The sequence below is a fragment of the Pongo pygmaeus genome, chromosome 19 (genome assembly GCF_028885625.2).
Source record: "Pongo pygmaeus isolate AG05252 chromosome 19, NHGRI_mPonPyg2-v2.0_pri, whole genome shotgun sequence".
In the NCBI taxonomy this organism is placed as follows: domain Eukaryota; kingdom Metazoa; phylum Chordata; class Mammalia; order Primates; family Hominidae; genus Pongo; species Pongo pygmaeus.
The window spans coordinates 57,072,057-57,087,988 of NC_072392.2; the positions used below are offsets into that span (position 1 = coordinate 57,072,057).

Here is a 15,932-nt window from a genome sequence, read left to right on the forward strand (position 1 = left end):
CTTTCACCTTCTTGACAATACTTGAAGTGATCTGCATTTTATGTTGGTGAAATTGTATCTTATTGTAGTTTTAATTCTCATTTCCCTGATTACTGATAAGATTGAGTACCTTATTATTTTTGAGACGGAGTCTCGCTCTGTTGCCCTGTTGCCCAGGCTGGAGTGCAGTGCCTCGATCTCAGCTCATTGCAACCTCCGCCTCCCAGGTTCATGCGATCCTCCTGCCTCAGCCTCCCAAAGTAGCTGGGATTACAAGCATGCACCACCACCCCAGCTAATTTTTATATTTTTAGTAGAGTTAGGGTTTCACCATGTTGGCTAGGCTAGTCTCAAACTCCTGACCTCAAGTGATCTGCACGCCTTGGCCTCCTAAATTGCTAACATTATAGGTGTAAGCCACCATGCCTGGCCATGTTTTCTTTTTATGAAATACCTTTTAATTTTTTTGCCCATGTTAACACTGAATTGTTTTCTTGCTGATTTGTAGAAATTCTTTATGTATTTTGTGGGGTTTTTTTGTTTTGTTGCGTTTTTTTTTGAGACAGGGTCTTGCTCCGTCACCCAGGCTGGAGTGTAGTGGTGCGATCTTGGCTCTGCCTCCCAGTTTCAGGCGATCCTCCTGCCTCAGCCACTTGAGTAGCTGGGATTACAGGCATGTGCTACAATGCCTGACTAATTTTTGTGTTTTTTGTAGAAATGGGGTTTCACCATGTTTGCCAAGCTGGTTTCGAACTCCTGGTCTCAAGTGATCCACCTGCCTTGGCCTCCCAAAGTGCTGGGATTGTAGGTGTGAGCTGCCGCGCCTGGCCCAAAATTCTTTATGTATTTTGGATACTAATTCTTTGTTACAGAGTTAGCAGGTATCTTCCAGTTTTTAGTTTGTCTCTTCACTTCGTGATGTTTATTAATGAACAGAAGATCTTAAACTTACGTAATTTTATTAATCATTTTCTTGATATCTCATGTTTTTAAAGATGCTATTGTGTTCTCTTCTAAGAGGTATACAGCTCTGCTTTCACAATTAAGTCCTCCTATCATTTTTGTTTTTGTCCTTTACATATGTGCTGTCCAATTGACTGCAGTACACATGTAGTCAGTGGCTACATGTGGGTATTTTTTTTTAAAAAACAGATTTATAGAGGTATAATTGACATACAATAAATGCTACACATTTAAAGTATACTCTTTGATAATTTTTGACATATGCGCATGTCAAGCCATCATCACAGTCAAAGCAATAAACATCTATCACACCCAAAAGTTTCCTTGTGACCATTTGCAATTATCCCACATTCTCCAATTTCCATTTCTAGGGAACCACTGAGCCGCTTTCTGTCCTGTAGATTATTTTTTCTATAATTTTATATACAGTCATATGTTGCTTAACAACAGGGATATGTTCTGAGAAATGTGTCTTAGGTGCTTTTGTGTTGGTGTGCGAATATCAGCGTGTACTGACACACATAGATGGTATAGCCTACTGCACACCTAGATTGTATAGCCTATTGCTCCTAGGCTACAAACCTGCATGCAGGTGGTATGGTATCATTGTTAACTTCCTGATTTTGATGGAATCGTAGTTATGTAGGGGAGAATCTCCTTGTGTGTAGGAATTAAATACTATAAATATTTAAAATAGATGGGATTTGGTGGTTTACACACTATTGCTTCAAGAAAAAGAAAATAGAATTATTCTTGCAAAAAAGGAAAGGTAAAGCTGAAGATATAAAAAGATCAGAAACTCGGATACTTTTAGGAATCTAGGTAGCAGTTCGTCAGGGTCTTGCTGCTGGATGTGTACCAGGTAACAGTCTGTTTTTTTTCAATGAAGAGAATAAATAAGAAACAGCAGCATTTGGAGTCACCATTTGGTTATGATAATTCACTGTCATTTTCCAAGAGCTATCAGACTTTTGCAGTGGTCAAACTTTGTAATAGGAATAGATAGGATTTACCACCCCTTCTTCTTTCATGTTTTACCGGTGGCAGGAATCTTTGTTATTCTTTGAAGGATGCGACAATGCTTTTAAATTATTAGTTTGGAGTAGAGTCTCATTGTTGAGGTGCTCCAAAGTCTTGTACTTGGCCTTTTCTACCATAATAGGCTTCCTAACCTATCAGTTAAGAGCTTTGAGGAGAAGCTATTAGTTTTTGCCCAGCTAGTTGATATTCCATTCAGTCTGTGGATATGGGGAAGGTGTGTGCTATGTAATACTAAATAGTATTACTGCTTAAATAAGCCCTTTAAGTAAGGGCTAAAGTGAAAGCAGTGTAGCCTTTTTTTTTTTCATTTGGACTATTTCTTCAGAAAAAAAATTCTCAAAACTGAGTTATTTGCTTAAACAATGTATACCTCTTGATGGTTGCCAATAAGTATTTTCAAATTGCTTCCCTGAAGGCTTTACATCTCCATACTACTTTGGAATTGGAATTCTGTAAGAACTCTTAAGTGATTGAGAGTATGTGCCCTAGAGTTCTACTGCCTAGGTTCGAATTCCAGCTTCTCCACTTACTGAGAGGTGACAGCGTGCTGGCAGCCCTGGCAGCCCTCGCTGGCTCTCAGCACCTCCTCAGCCTCGGCGCCCACTCTGGCTGCGCTTGAGGAGCCCTTCAGCCCGCCACTGCACTGTGGGAGCCCCTCCCGGGGCTGGCTGAAGCCGGAGCCGGCTCCCTCAGCTTGTGGGGAGGTGTGGAGGGAGAGGCGCGGGTGGGAACTGGGGCTGCGTGCCGCACTTGTGGGCCAGCGCGAGTTCCGGGTGGGCGTGGGCTCAGTGGGCCCTGCACTCAGAGCGGCCGGCTGGCTCTGCCGGCCCCAGGCAGTGAGGGGCTTAGCACCCAGGCCAGTAGCTGCGGAGGGTGCGCCAGGTCCCCCAGCGGTGCTGGCTCACTGGCACTGCGCTCGATTTCTCACCGGGCCTTAGCTACCTGCCCATGGGGCAGAGCTTGGGACATGCAGCTCGCCATACCTGAGGCCCCCCTCCCCGCCTGGCGCAGCCCAAGCCTTCCCAATGAGCGCCACCCCCTGCTCCATGGCACCTGGTCCCATCCCCTGCCCAAGGGCTGGAGTGCAGGCGTAAGGCCCGGGACTGGCAGGCAGCTCCACCTGTGGCCCCGGTGGGGCATCCACTGCGAAGCCAGCTGGGCTCCTGAATCTAGTGGGTACTTGGAGAAACTTTATGTCTAGCTAAGGGCTTGTAAATACACCAATCAGCACTCTGTATCTAGCTCAAGGTTTGTAAACACACCAGTCGGCACCCTGTGTCTAGCTCAGGGTTTGTGGTTGCACCAATCAGCACTCTGTATCTAGCTAATCTGGTGGGGACTTGGAGAATCTTTATGTCTAGCTAAGGGATTGTACATACACCAATCAGCACTCTGTGTTTAGCTCAAGGTTTGTAAATGCACCAATCAGCACCCTGTGTCTAGCTCAAGGTTTGTAAATGCACCAATCAGTGCTCTGTGTCTAGCTGATCTAGTGGGGACTTGGAGAACTTTTGTGTCTAGCTCAGGGATTGTAAATGCACCAATCAGCACCCTGTCAAAACGGACCAGTCGGTTCTCTGTAAAACAGACCAATCAGCTCTCTGTAAAATGGACCAATCAGCAGGATGTGGGTGGGGCCAGATAAGGGAATAAAAGCAGGCTGCCCGCGCTAGCACTGGCAACCCGCTGGGGTGGCTTCCATAACTGTGGAAGCTTTGTTCTTTTGCTCTTTGCAGTAGATCTTGTTGCTGCTCAGTGTTTGGGTCCACACTGCTTTTATGAGCTGTAACACTCACTGCGAAGGTCTGCAGCTTCACTCCTGAAGCAGGGAGACCACGAACCAACCAGAAGGAACGAAAAATCCAGATGCGCCGCATTAAAAGCTGTAACACTGACCGGGAAGGTCTGCAGCTTCACTCCTGAAACCAGCGAGACCACGAACCCACCAGAAGGAAGAAACTCCGAACACATCTGAACATCAGAAGGAACAAACTCTGGACACACTGCGTTTAAGAACTGTAACACTCATCGCGAGGGTCTGCGGCTTCATTCTTGAAGTCAGTGAGACCAAGAACCCACCAATTCCAGACACATTACTACCTTTGTGACCTTGAGTAAAACTATTTGCACCAGGGTATCCTTACCTATAAAATAGAGATGTTATAACAATTTATTGGGTTTTGCCTTTATGACATGCGTATTTTCTTGCTTAAGAAAATTTTCCTTAGGCTGGGTATGGTGGCTCACACCTCTAATCCCAACACTTTGGGAGGCTGAGGTGGGCAGATTGCTTGAGCCCAGGAATTCAAGACCAGCCTGAGCAACATAGTGGAACCCCCTCTCTACAAAAAATACAAAAATTAGCTGGGTGTGGTGGCGTGCACCTGTAGCCAGCCCAGGCAAACCCAGCTGCTTGGGAGGCCCAGGTGGGAGGATCGCTTGAGCCCAGGAGGCAGAGGTTGTGGTGAGCCAAGATCATGCCACTGCATTGCAGCCTGGGTGACAGAGTGAGACTCTATCTCAGGAAAAAATGAAAAGAATACTTAAATGAGAGTTAATATATTAGATGGTGCTGTCTTTTAATGCACTTCTAGTTTTATGTCATTAAAAAAATTAAAATATAAAGTAGAAGATAAATACTATAGTTAAGGAAGACAACGTAAAAATATCAGTTCCTTAATATATAAATTTAGTGCAGTTTCAATCAGAATCTCAAGAAGGTTTTTTAATTTTGCAAGTTGCTACTAAAGTTCCTTTGGAAAAGTATGTGGGAGAATTTTCTTTTTACTTTTTTTTTTTGGTAGAGATAGGGTCTTACTATGTTGCACAGACTGGTCTTGAACTCTTGGGCTCAAACTATCCCCTCTTGCCTTGGCTTCCCAAAGTGCTGGGATTACAGATGTAAGCCACTGCCCCTGCACCTCCCTCCCCCTTTTTTAAGCGACAGGATCTCTCTGTGTAGTCCAGGCTGTAGTATAGTAGCTATTCACAGGTTCAATCACAGTGCACTATAGCTTCTAACTCCTGGGCTCAAGCATCCTCCTGCCTCAGCCTCCCAAGTAGGTGGGACTGCAGGCATGAGTGACTGAACTCAGCTTTGTAAGATTAATTTTTTTTTTTTTTTTTTTTTGGTGGCAGAGTCTTGCTCTGTCACCCAGGCTGGAGTGCAATGGCATGATCTCGGCTCACTGCAGCTTCTGCCTCCCAGGCTCAAGTGATTCTCGAGCCTCAGCCTCCTGTAACTGGGGTTATGGGTGTGGTGGCACACAACTGTAATCCCAGCTACTCTGGAAGCTGAGGCATGAGAATTGCTTTAACCTGGGTGGCAGAGGTTGCAGTGAGCTGAGATTGAGCCACTGTACTCTAGCCTGGGCGACAGAGCAAGGCTCTGTCTCAAAAAAAAAAAAAAAAAACTAAACTAAAAAGAAAAGAGAAAGAAGGCCAGGTGCAGTGGCTCATGCCTGTAATCCCAGCACTTTGGGAGGCCGAGGCAGCAGATTACTGAAGGTCAAGAGTTTGAGACCAGCCTGGCGAACATGGTGAAACCCCGTCTCTACTAAAAATACAAAAATATTAGCCCGATGTGGTGGCACATACCTATAATACCAGCTACTCGGGAGGCTGAGACAGGAGAATCACTTGAACCCAGGAGGCAGAGGTTGCAGTGAGCCAAGATCACGCCACTGCACTCCAGCATGGGTGACAGAGTGAGACTGTCTCAAAAAAAAAAAAAAAAAGAAAAAGAATTGAGGGATACTTAAACTACCAATTATTTAAAAGTACTATAAATAGATTAGTAGGATGAGTTCAGAAATAGATCTAAGGCAAAATGTAGCATATAATAAAGGTGACATTTCAAATGAATAGGGAAAGTATGAATTAGTCATTTTTAGGTTATTGCAAAATATCTCTTTGTTCATGTTAGGCTTTTGACCAAAAGTGTGATTTAAATAATATTGCATCTAAGGATATTTATTTTTAGCTCGTTTTTTCACTTGTCATTTTGTTTTAGGTGTTTTTTGTGAATGGCTGAATTGTATGTATACTGTAGGTAAATTTTGTTTTGTTTTCTTTCTTTTACTCTTTTTTCTTTAGGAGACTGAGTCTTGCTCTGTCGCCCAGGCTGGAGTGCAGTGGCACGATTATAGCTCACTGCAGCCTTGAACTTCTGAGCTCAAGTGATCCTCCTGCCTCCTCCTCTGAAGAAGTTAGAACTAACAGATGCATGCCACCACACCTGGTTAATTAAAAAAAAATTTTTTTTTTTTTTTGTAGAGACAGAATGTGGCTGTGTTCCCCAAGCTGGTCTCGAGCTCCTGGCCTCAAGTGGTCCTCTTGCCTTGGCCTCCCAAAGCACTGTGAATGTAGGCATGAGCCACTGTACCCTGCCAAATTTTGTTTTTTGAATGTGCTGTAGAACTCCTGAGAGTTCACCTCATTTATTCATTCACATTTATTGTAATAGAAGTTTTTTTTGTTTGTTTTTAAATTTACTTCAGTTTGTTTAAAAAGAAAGGGGATAGCCACGCACAGTAGCACATGCTTATAGTCCCAGCTGCTTGGGAGGCTGAGGCAGGAGGATTGCTTGAGCCCAGGAGGTCAAAGCTGTAGTATGTGATGATCACACCTGTCAATAGCCTGCACTCCAGCCTGGGCAACATATTGAGACCCTGTTGTTAAAAAAAAAAAAAAAATAGAAGAAAGGGTTTTATCAAAAGCTAGTAAACACCCCAAATAATTGAAAGGGCTGAAGAAACATACAATATACTCTAGGCTGAGCTTCTAGGAAATAACTTCTGCAACCAGATTGCAAACTGGATGGGCTATGAAGCTGTCCTTGCTGTGATTTCTGCCGGCAAAATTGATGCCTTCTCTCTCTGCTTCTTTTTTTTTATTTTAAATATTGCAAAATATAGCATATGTATAGAAAAGGTCATAAAACATAAATGTACACTTTAATGAATAATTATAAACTGAACACCATCCAGTTAGGAAAGAACATTGTCTGCACTGCAGATATCTGTATGTCCTTTCTGATCTCATATGTCTATCTCCCCCTAAAGAACTACCTTCCTGACTTTCGTCATGAGAGTTCTGTAATGGTTTACTTGTTTTTCTTAATAGTTTTACCACTTTTCTCTAAACATGATGGTTGTTTTTGAAGAAAATCATGCTGTATGTGTTCTTTTATCATGTGCTTCTTGTGAGATTCTTATGTGCTTTATGTAGTATTGTCCATTTTCATGTTGAACAACTTGGGCTGTTGCCCATTTGTAGCCCTTATTATTGTTTTAGGGACAGGATCTTGCTGTATTTCCCAGGCTATAAACTCCTGGGCTCAAGCGATCCCCCTGCCTCACAGCCTCCTGAGCAGCTGGTACTACAGGCACATACTACCATGGTTGACTCATGTATTTGTTGTATGTGTATGTTAATTTGTGGTATATACCTAGGAGGTAGTCAAAGAGTATACATATCTTTCCCTTTAATAAGTAATGCCTAAATGTTGCCTGAAATGTACCAGTTTACACTCTCACAGTAGTTGATGATAGTACATGTTGCTCCATTTTCTTGACCACAGTTCGGTTGCTATTGTCAAACTTTAATTTATGCAGTCTTGTAGTTATGCAGCACTATCTTATTGTGGTTTTAAATTAGTATTTCTCTGGTAATTAAGCTGAATACCTTTGCATATTTTGTGGCTGTTTGGATTTCCTGTTTCGTAAAAGGCTTGTTTAAGCTTTTTGTCCATTCTCCCATTTGGGTAGTCTGTCTCATTGATTTGATTTGTAGGAAAATTTTATATATTCTGGATGCTTTTCCTTTGGCGTGTATGTGTGTGTATTCTGTTCTGTGAGTTGTTTTTATTCTAATAATGGTATCTTCTGAAGAGTAGATTTTTTTCGTTGCTTTTAAAAAAGATGTACAATGTGATAGATGATTTTATATATGTATACATTGTGAAATGATTACCACAGTCAAGTTAATTAACACATCGATCACCTCACATAGTTAACCTTTTTTTGGTGGTGAGAACACTCAAGATTTATTTTCAGCAAATTTCAAGTATACAAAACAGTATTATTAACTATACTCTCTGTGTTGTACATTAGATACTAAGAACTTACTCATAATGGAAATTTTGTGCTGTTTGACCAACATCTCCCCACTTCTCCCAACCCCTAATCCCTGGCAACCATCCTTCTACTCTTTTCTTCTTCACATCCTGGCCAGTACTTGTTTACTGTTATCTTTTTGATAATAGCCATCCTAATAGGTATGAGGTTATCTCTCTCTCTCTTTTTTTTTTTTTTAATTTTTTTGAGACGGGTCTTTTTGCTCTGTTGCTCGGGCTGGAGTGCAGTGGTGTGATCACTGTAGCCCCAGACTCCTGGGCTCAATGGAACCTCCTGTCTCAGCCTCCTGAGTAGCTAGGACTACAGATGTGTGCTACCATGCCCGGCTAATTTTTAAATTTTTAGTGGAGATGGGTCTCGCTGTGTTGTCTGTGCTGGTGATAAATTCCTGGCCTCAAGCGATCTTCCTGCCTCATTGTGTTTTTGATTTGAATTTCCGTCATGATGATTGATGTTGAGCTTCTGTTCATATACTTGTTGCCCATTTCTATGACTTCTTTGACAAATGTCTATTCAGGTCATTTGCCCAGTTTTTTTTTGTTTTTTTGTTTTTGTTTTGTTTTGAGACAGAGTCTCGCCCTGTCGCCCGGGCTGGAGTGCAATGTTATGATCTCGGCCCACTGCAACCTCCACCCCCTGGGTTCAAACGATTCTCCTGTCTCAGCCTCCCCAGTAGCTAGGATTACAGGCGCCTGTCACCATGCCTGGCTAATTTTTGTATTTCTCGTAGAGACGGGGTTTCACCATATTGGCCAGGCTGGTCTTGAACTCCTGACCTCGTGATCCACCCACTTCGGCCTCCCAGAGTGCTGGGAATACAGGCATGAGCCACCGTGACTGGCCTGCCCGGTTTTTAATTGTGTTTTTGTTTGTTTGTTTTGCTATTGAGTTGTATGAGTTCCTTATATATTTTGGATATTAATCTCTTACCATATAGTGTAAAGTTTGTAAATATTTTCTCCTGAAAGTTGCCTTTTCATTTTGTTGATGGTTTCCTTTCCTGTGCAGAAACCTTTTAGTTTGATGTAGCCCACCTGTTTATTTCTGCTTTCGTTGCTGTTTTGTTTGTTTTTGTTTTTTTTTGAGACAGTCTCGCTCTATTACACAGGCTGGAGTGCAGTGGTGTGATCTCAGCTCACTGCAACCTCTGCCTCCTGAGATTAGGATCCCTCCTGAGCTGGGATTACAGGTGTGCACCACCATGCCTGGCTAATTTTTGTATTTTTAATAGAGACAGGCTTTCACCATGTTGGTCAGGCTGGTCTAGAACTCCTGACCTCATGGTCCACCCACCTTGGCCTCCCAAAGTGCTGGGATTACAGGCATGAGCCACCGCACCCAGCCTGTTGCCATTTCTTTTGGTGGTCATATTAAAAAAGTAATTGCCAAGACCAATGTTGAGATTTTTCCTTATTTTTTTTTCTAGGAGTTTTGTGCTTTTTGTTTTTCTTTTCTTTTCTTTTTTTCTTTCTTTTTTTTTTTGAGGCAGAGTCTCGCTCTGTTGTCCAGGCTGTAGTGCAGTGGCACGATCTTGGCTCACTGCAACCTCCACCTCCAAGGTTCAAGCGATTTGCCTGCCTCAGCTGCCCGAGTAGCTGGAATTACAGGCGCACACCACCACATCCGGCTCATTTTTATATTTTCAGTAGAGATGGGGTTTCACCATGTTGGCCAGGTTGGTCTCGAACTCCTGACCTCAGGTAATCCGCCCGCCTCGGCCTCCCAAAGTGCTGGGATTACAGGTGTGTGCCGTTGCACCCGGCCTAAGTTTTATGCTTTCAATGTATTTCTTACATTTCAGTTTTTAATCACTTTCCAGTTAATTTTTGTGTATGGTATAAGACAAGGGTACAATTTCATTCTTTTGCATGTGGATATCCAGGTTTTCCAATGCCATTTATTGAAGACTATCCTTACCTCAGAGTTTTTTTTTTTTTTTTTTTTTTTGAGACAGGATCTCACTCTGTTGGCCAGGCTGGAGTGCAGTGGTGCCATCTCCACTCACTGCAGCCTCCACCTCCTGGGTTCAAGTGATTCTTCCACCTCAGCCTCCTGAGTAGCTGGGACTACAGGCACACGTGCCCAGCTATTTTTTGTATTTTTTGATAGAGATGGGGTTTCACCATTTTGGCCGGGCTGCTTCAGGGTGTATTTTTGGAGCCCTTGTCAAAAGAGTAGTTGACCATATATGCACGGGTTTATTTCTAGGCTCTCTTTTCTACTCCCTTGATATGTTTTTATGTCTGTACCATACTGTTTTGATTACTATAGCTTTGTACTACACTTCCAAATCAGGAAATGTGATGCCTTTTAAGCTTTGCTCTTCTCTCTCAAGATTGCTTTACCTATTTGGGGTCTTTCGTGGTTCTGTATAAATTTTAGGGTTTTTTTTCTATTTTTGTGGAAAATGTCATTGGAATTTTGATAGAGATTGCATTAAATCTGTAGATCTTTTTAGGTAGTATGGACATTTTAACAATATTCTTACAATCCATGGACATAGATTTTTAATGTTTATTTTTGTCTTCTCTAGTTTTTTTCATCAGTGTCTTACAGTTTAAGCATACAGATCTTTCACCTCCTTTGTTAAATTTATTCCTAAGTATTTTATTCTTTTTGATGCTATTGTAAATAGGATTGTTTTCTTAACTTTTTTTTGGATAGTTTGTGAATAGAAATGCAACTGATTTTAGTATGTTGATTTCGTATTCTACAATTTTATTATATTTGTTTATTCTAACAGTTCTCTGGTTGAGTTAGGGTTTTTTCTTTACTTTTTTTTTTTTTTTTTTTTTAAACAGAGAACAGAGTCTTGCACTGTTGCCTAGGCTGGAGTGCAGTGGCATGATCTCGGCTCACTGCAAGCTCCGCCTCCCGGGTTCACGCCATTCTCCTGCCTCAGCCTCCCGAGTAGCTGGGACTATGGGCACCCGCCACCATGCCCAGCTAATTTTTTGTATTTTTAGTAGAAACGGGGTTTCACCATAGTCAGGATGGTCTCTATCTCCTGACCTCGTGATCCGCCCGCTTTGGCCTCCTAAAGTGCTGAGATTACAGGCGTGAGCCACCGCGCCCAGCCTGTTAAGAGTTCTTATCTCAAAAAAAAAAAAAAAAAAAAAAATTACTGGCCGGGTGCTGTGGCTCACGCCTGTAATCCCAGCACTTTGGGAGGCCAAGGCGGGCAGATCGCGAGGTCAGGAGATCAAGACCATCCTGGCTAACACAGTGAAACCCTGTCTCTACTAAAAAAATACAAAAAAATTAGCTGGGCGTGGTGGCAGGCGCCTGTGGTCCCAGCTACTTGGGAGGCTGAGGCAGGGGAATGGCATGAACCCGGGTGGCAGAGCTTGCAGTGAGCCGAGATCGTGCCACTGCTGTCCAGCCTGGGCGACAGAGCGAGACTCCATCTCAAAAAAAAGAATAAAAAAGGAACACTCATTTACTGTCTTTATTACTGGTTGTTCTTTTTGCTTATGTTGGATTACAAGACTGCATTTTTATTTTTTTTTCTTAACATAATTGTATTCCTTTAAACTTCCAGGAATTCTTCATCTTTGCTTACGACCTTTCTATGTGTTTCTATATGTTGTGGACTTTTTCTAATATTCACATTCTGTCCTTTCAGTGGGATTTTGGTGGGGAGAATATGTCATTGTTTGGACTCATTTTGCCATCATGAACTATAAGTTGCAGTTTGTTTAGTGTTACAGAATACTTCAGAATTGTTGAATGACAGTGAATTTAATTAAACAATATAGGGTTTGTAATTTAATATACGGGGATTCTGCCCCTAAATATTTGAGTTATCTCAAGCAGGTTTCTTAATTATTCAAAGTATTGATATCCTTATCTGTAAGATGGGGAATAAGTAAATAAAATAAAGGGAATAATCATATCTGTCTCATAAGTTCGTCACAAGCATTATTTGAGATAATACATGTAAAGCTCTTAGTATAGAACTTGGTATACAGTGAGTATACTCAGTAAATGTAATTTGTTAAGTAGTGACTATTCAAAATAGTTATTTCAAAAACAAATCAAGCCGAGTGTAGTGGCTCATGCCCATGATCCCAGCACTTTGGGAGACCAAAGCAGGTGGATCACCCAAGGTCAGGAGTTTGAGACCAGCCTGACCAACATGGCGAAACCCCATTTCTACTAAAAATACAAAAATTAGCTGGGGGGATGGTGGCGGGCGCCTGTAATACCAGCTACTCGAGAGGCTGAGTCAGGAGAATCACTTGAACCCAGGAGGCAGAGGTTGCACTCCAGCCTGGGTGACAGAGTAAGACTCAATCTAAAAAAACAACAAAACAGAAAAACAAGTAGCTTTTTCAGAAAGCCTTTTAGAAGAGATATTAGTAAACAGATGCTAAGTGGCTGGCTAAATGGTATCAAAACTCTTGAATCAAAACTGATTCAGATTAAAAGAACCTCTTAACACATTCTTTCCTCTCAATGTAGTTAGGACTAAGAGTCATGTAGCAGTAGTAAACCTATCCTGTAATATATTTCTCTTAGGATTGGTTTGATAGTTGTATCATATTTGTATTATTTATAACATTAATTTATTAATGTATTCATTAATTAACCTAAGTCCTTTAGTAGTTTTCAGAATATTTTTCTTAAATTTTTTCCTATGCTAATTCGAATGTTAACATGCTAATTCAGAGTTTGTTGCCATTTGTATCCTGACAGTGTATTAATGTTTATACTTGTAAGAGTAAAATATTTTATTTCTTATTACAGCGGAATGGCCAAAGACTATGACAGGTCTTCCCAGCACATCAGGGACAACTGCCAGTGTGGTCATCATACGGGGCATGAAGATGTATGTAGCTCACGTAGGTGACTCAGGGGTGGTTCTTGGAATTCAGGATGACCCGAAGGATGACTTTGTCAGAGCTGTGGAGGTGACACAGGACCATAAGCCAGAACTTCCCAAGGAAAGAGAACGAATCGAAGGACTTGGTGGGAGGTAACATTCTATTGTTTTCTCTTTCCTCTTTTGGTTCTATTTAGTCCTTTTATGCTTTACTAATGAAATTGACCTACTATTCTCCCTTTTATTGAAGTTACTTTCTTAGTATTACAGGTTTTTTAGGTGTCTGATGTAATACCCATGTATGTACATTCATATTTTTCTCATTACTATGAATTGATTGTTTTATTTCTGATAATGACTCTAATAGGAAATAATATTTCAGTGGGCCCCGTGGAAACAATACAAGGTTTTACTGAAAACCTTTCATATGACTTTCAGAATCTAGACGGAGCAGCTCTTGGAGTTCCAGAGTAGAACACTTTGAATCTGGCTGGGGGAAAAAGATTAAGTTAGAATTAACCTTCAGCTTTTTTCATTGATTTCAGATTTACTGCAAACCTTTCCAATTATTGTTTTCTTTGTTTGAACTTAGCGTTTCAATGTCTAAGTTTTGTAAACTAGGAACTGAAATTGATTTCAGTATTATATTTTTATGATTCAAACTTAAATGAAAGATTATAAAAATCAAGAGAGTGAATAACATGAAAAAATGTAAAAATTATCTCAATACTAATTTTTAAAAATTGAGGATATGAGGCAAGTTGAGTAGAATCCAATATTTTCTAAATAATCTTTCTAACTGAAGCCTTCCCATGATATCGTTACTTGCCTCATCTTTTTTGCTTTTATTAAATCAAAATTGGTCTTTTGCAGAGAAACGACAAACTAAGGAAAATAATTAGCATCTGGCCGGGCACTGTGGCTCACGCCTGTAATCCCAGTGCTTTGGGAGGCTGAGGCGGGCAGATCACCTGAGGTTGGGAGTTCGAGATCAGCCTGACCAACATGGAGAAACCCCGTCGCTACTAAAAATACAAAATTAGCTGAGTGTGGTGGCACATGCCTGTAATCCCAGCTACTCTGGAGGCTGAGGCAAGAGAATCACTTGAACCTGGGAGGCAGAGGTTGTGGCGAGCTGAGATTGCACCATTGCACTCCAGCCTGGGCAACAAGAGCAAAACACCATCTCAAAAAAGAAAAGAAAAGAATTAGCATCCTTAAACTATAAGGAGTTCAACAAATTAATAAAGTACTAAAGTGTGAGGCTGGGCGCGGTGGCTCACGCCTGTAATCCTAGCACTTTGGGAGACTGAGGCGGGTGGATTGTCTGAGCTCAGGAGTTCGAGACCAGCTTGGGGAACACGGTGAAACCCCATCTCTGCTAAAATACAAAATAAATTAGCCAGGCGTAGCAGCGTGCACCTGTAGTCCCAACTACTTGGGAGGCTGAGGCAGGAGAATTGCTTGAACCACCAGGAGGCGGAGGTTGCAGTGAGCTGAGATCGTGCCACTGCACTCCAGCCTGGGCGACAGAGCGAGACTCCATCTCTTAAAAAAATAAAAATAAAATAAAGTACTAAAGTGTATGGCACCCCTGGATAGGTGGATAAAGAAGAGAAAGTTTGAACAACAAAAAAATGCAAAACAGTAGTAAACATTTGGTGAAATAAAAGTAAAACATTAAAATGAAACTTTATTTCCTGTTATTAGATTAGCAAAGATAAAAGAAACAAAGAGATTCCTCTCAGTATTTTTGTTGAAATGGTTACCTTCTTGGTAAGATTACAATTGGTACTACCTATATAGAAAATAATATATACCAGTAGCTTTAAATGTTTAGGGAATCTATTCTAAAGAAGAAATCTGAACTGTAGACAAAAATATCTGAATAGAGTTATTGATTGCAGCATTTGTAATGACTGTTAAAGGCCAGAAGTAACTTGAAGGCCCAACAGCTGGAGAATGGTTAAGTATATTTAGCAACATATTCATAATGCTGAATATGATACAGCCATTAAAAATAACATTTATAGCTAAGTTTATAAAATTCATGGTGTTTTGAAATTTTTCCAAGTAAAGGTAGAGTAATATGAACTCCCGTGTATATGGGGAAGGTTTAATGATAGAGGAAAATGTTTATGGTCACAAAAAAGCTGGATATAAAATTGTATTTCTAGTGTTAGCAATGCAGAGACATGGGAATAAGATATTCTAAATAAGAATATTCTAAATAAGAAATATTCTAAATTTTTATAAATGAGTGATGAGATTTTATACCATACGTTTATTTTTATTTTTTTAATGGTGACATTCATTTGGTTCAAATTCAGGTAGCATAAAAAAGAGGATATGCTATGGAAGGTCTTTCAGCTGCTGCTGTCCCAAAGGCCACCTCGTTCCCCTCCACTTGCTAAGCAACCAGTGTGGCTGTGTGTCCTTTCAAAAAAGAGATATTCGTATACAATCAAATATATTATGGAGCTGTACCATGTACAGATGTACCGTCATTTATTTTAATCAGTCTCCTATTGAAGGATTTTTATTTCTCATTTTCTTTTGTTATTGCAAACTGCTGTGAAATGAAAAATCCGCACATGTGTGTTTTTGTGCACTTGCCAGTATATTGGTAGGATCATTTCCTAAAAGTGGAATTGCTTGGCCAAAGAGGTGTATGTTTTGAATACTGATAACTATTTGTCTTTATAGAGGTTGTACCAATTTACACTTCTGCCATCAGTGTATATGGATGTCCTGGACAACAAATAAAACTTTTTGATCATATCCAGTTTCAGGTTTAAAAAAGAGGTGTCTCAATGATGTGGTTTTTTTTGTTTTGTTTTGTTTTGTTTTTTGTTTTTTGTTTTGAGATGGAGTCTGGCTCTGTTGCCCAGGCTGGAGTGCAGTGGCGCGATCTCGGCTCACTGCAAGCTCCGCCTCCTGGGTTCATGCCATTCTCCTGCCTTAGCCTCTCTAGTAGCTGGGACTAC

At 41.0% G+C, this 15,932-nt stretch overlaps 1 protein-coding gene across 2 annotated transcripts in view; it reads left to right on the forward strand.

Annotated features, from left to right (window-relative positions):
* PPM1D (protein phosphatase, Mg2+/Mn2+ dependent 1D) overlaps positions 1-15,932 on the forward strand; it is a 64,283-nt gene that overhangs the window by 10,692 nt on the left and 37,659 nt on the right. For both annotated transcript variants that reach the window (XR_008495000.2, XM_054457114.2), the window contains exon 2: positions 12,870-13,098. Coding sequence is in view for 1 of the 2 variants with exons in the window: in XM_054457114.2 (XP_054313089.1) it covers positions 12,870-13,098 (229 nt within the window). In the remaining variant the exon portion in view is untranslated. The remainder of the gene's footprint in view (positions 1-12,869; positions 13,099-15,932) is intronic.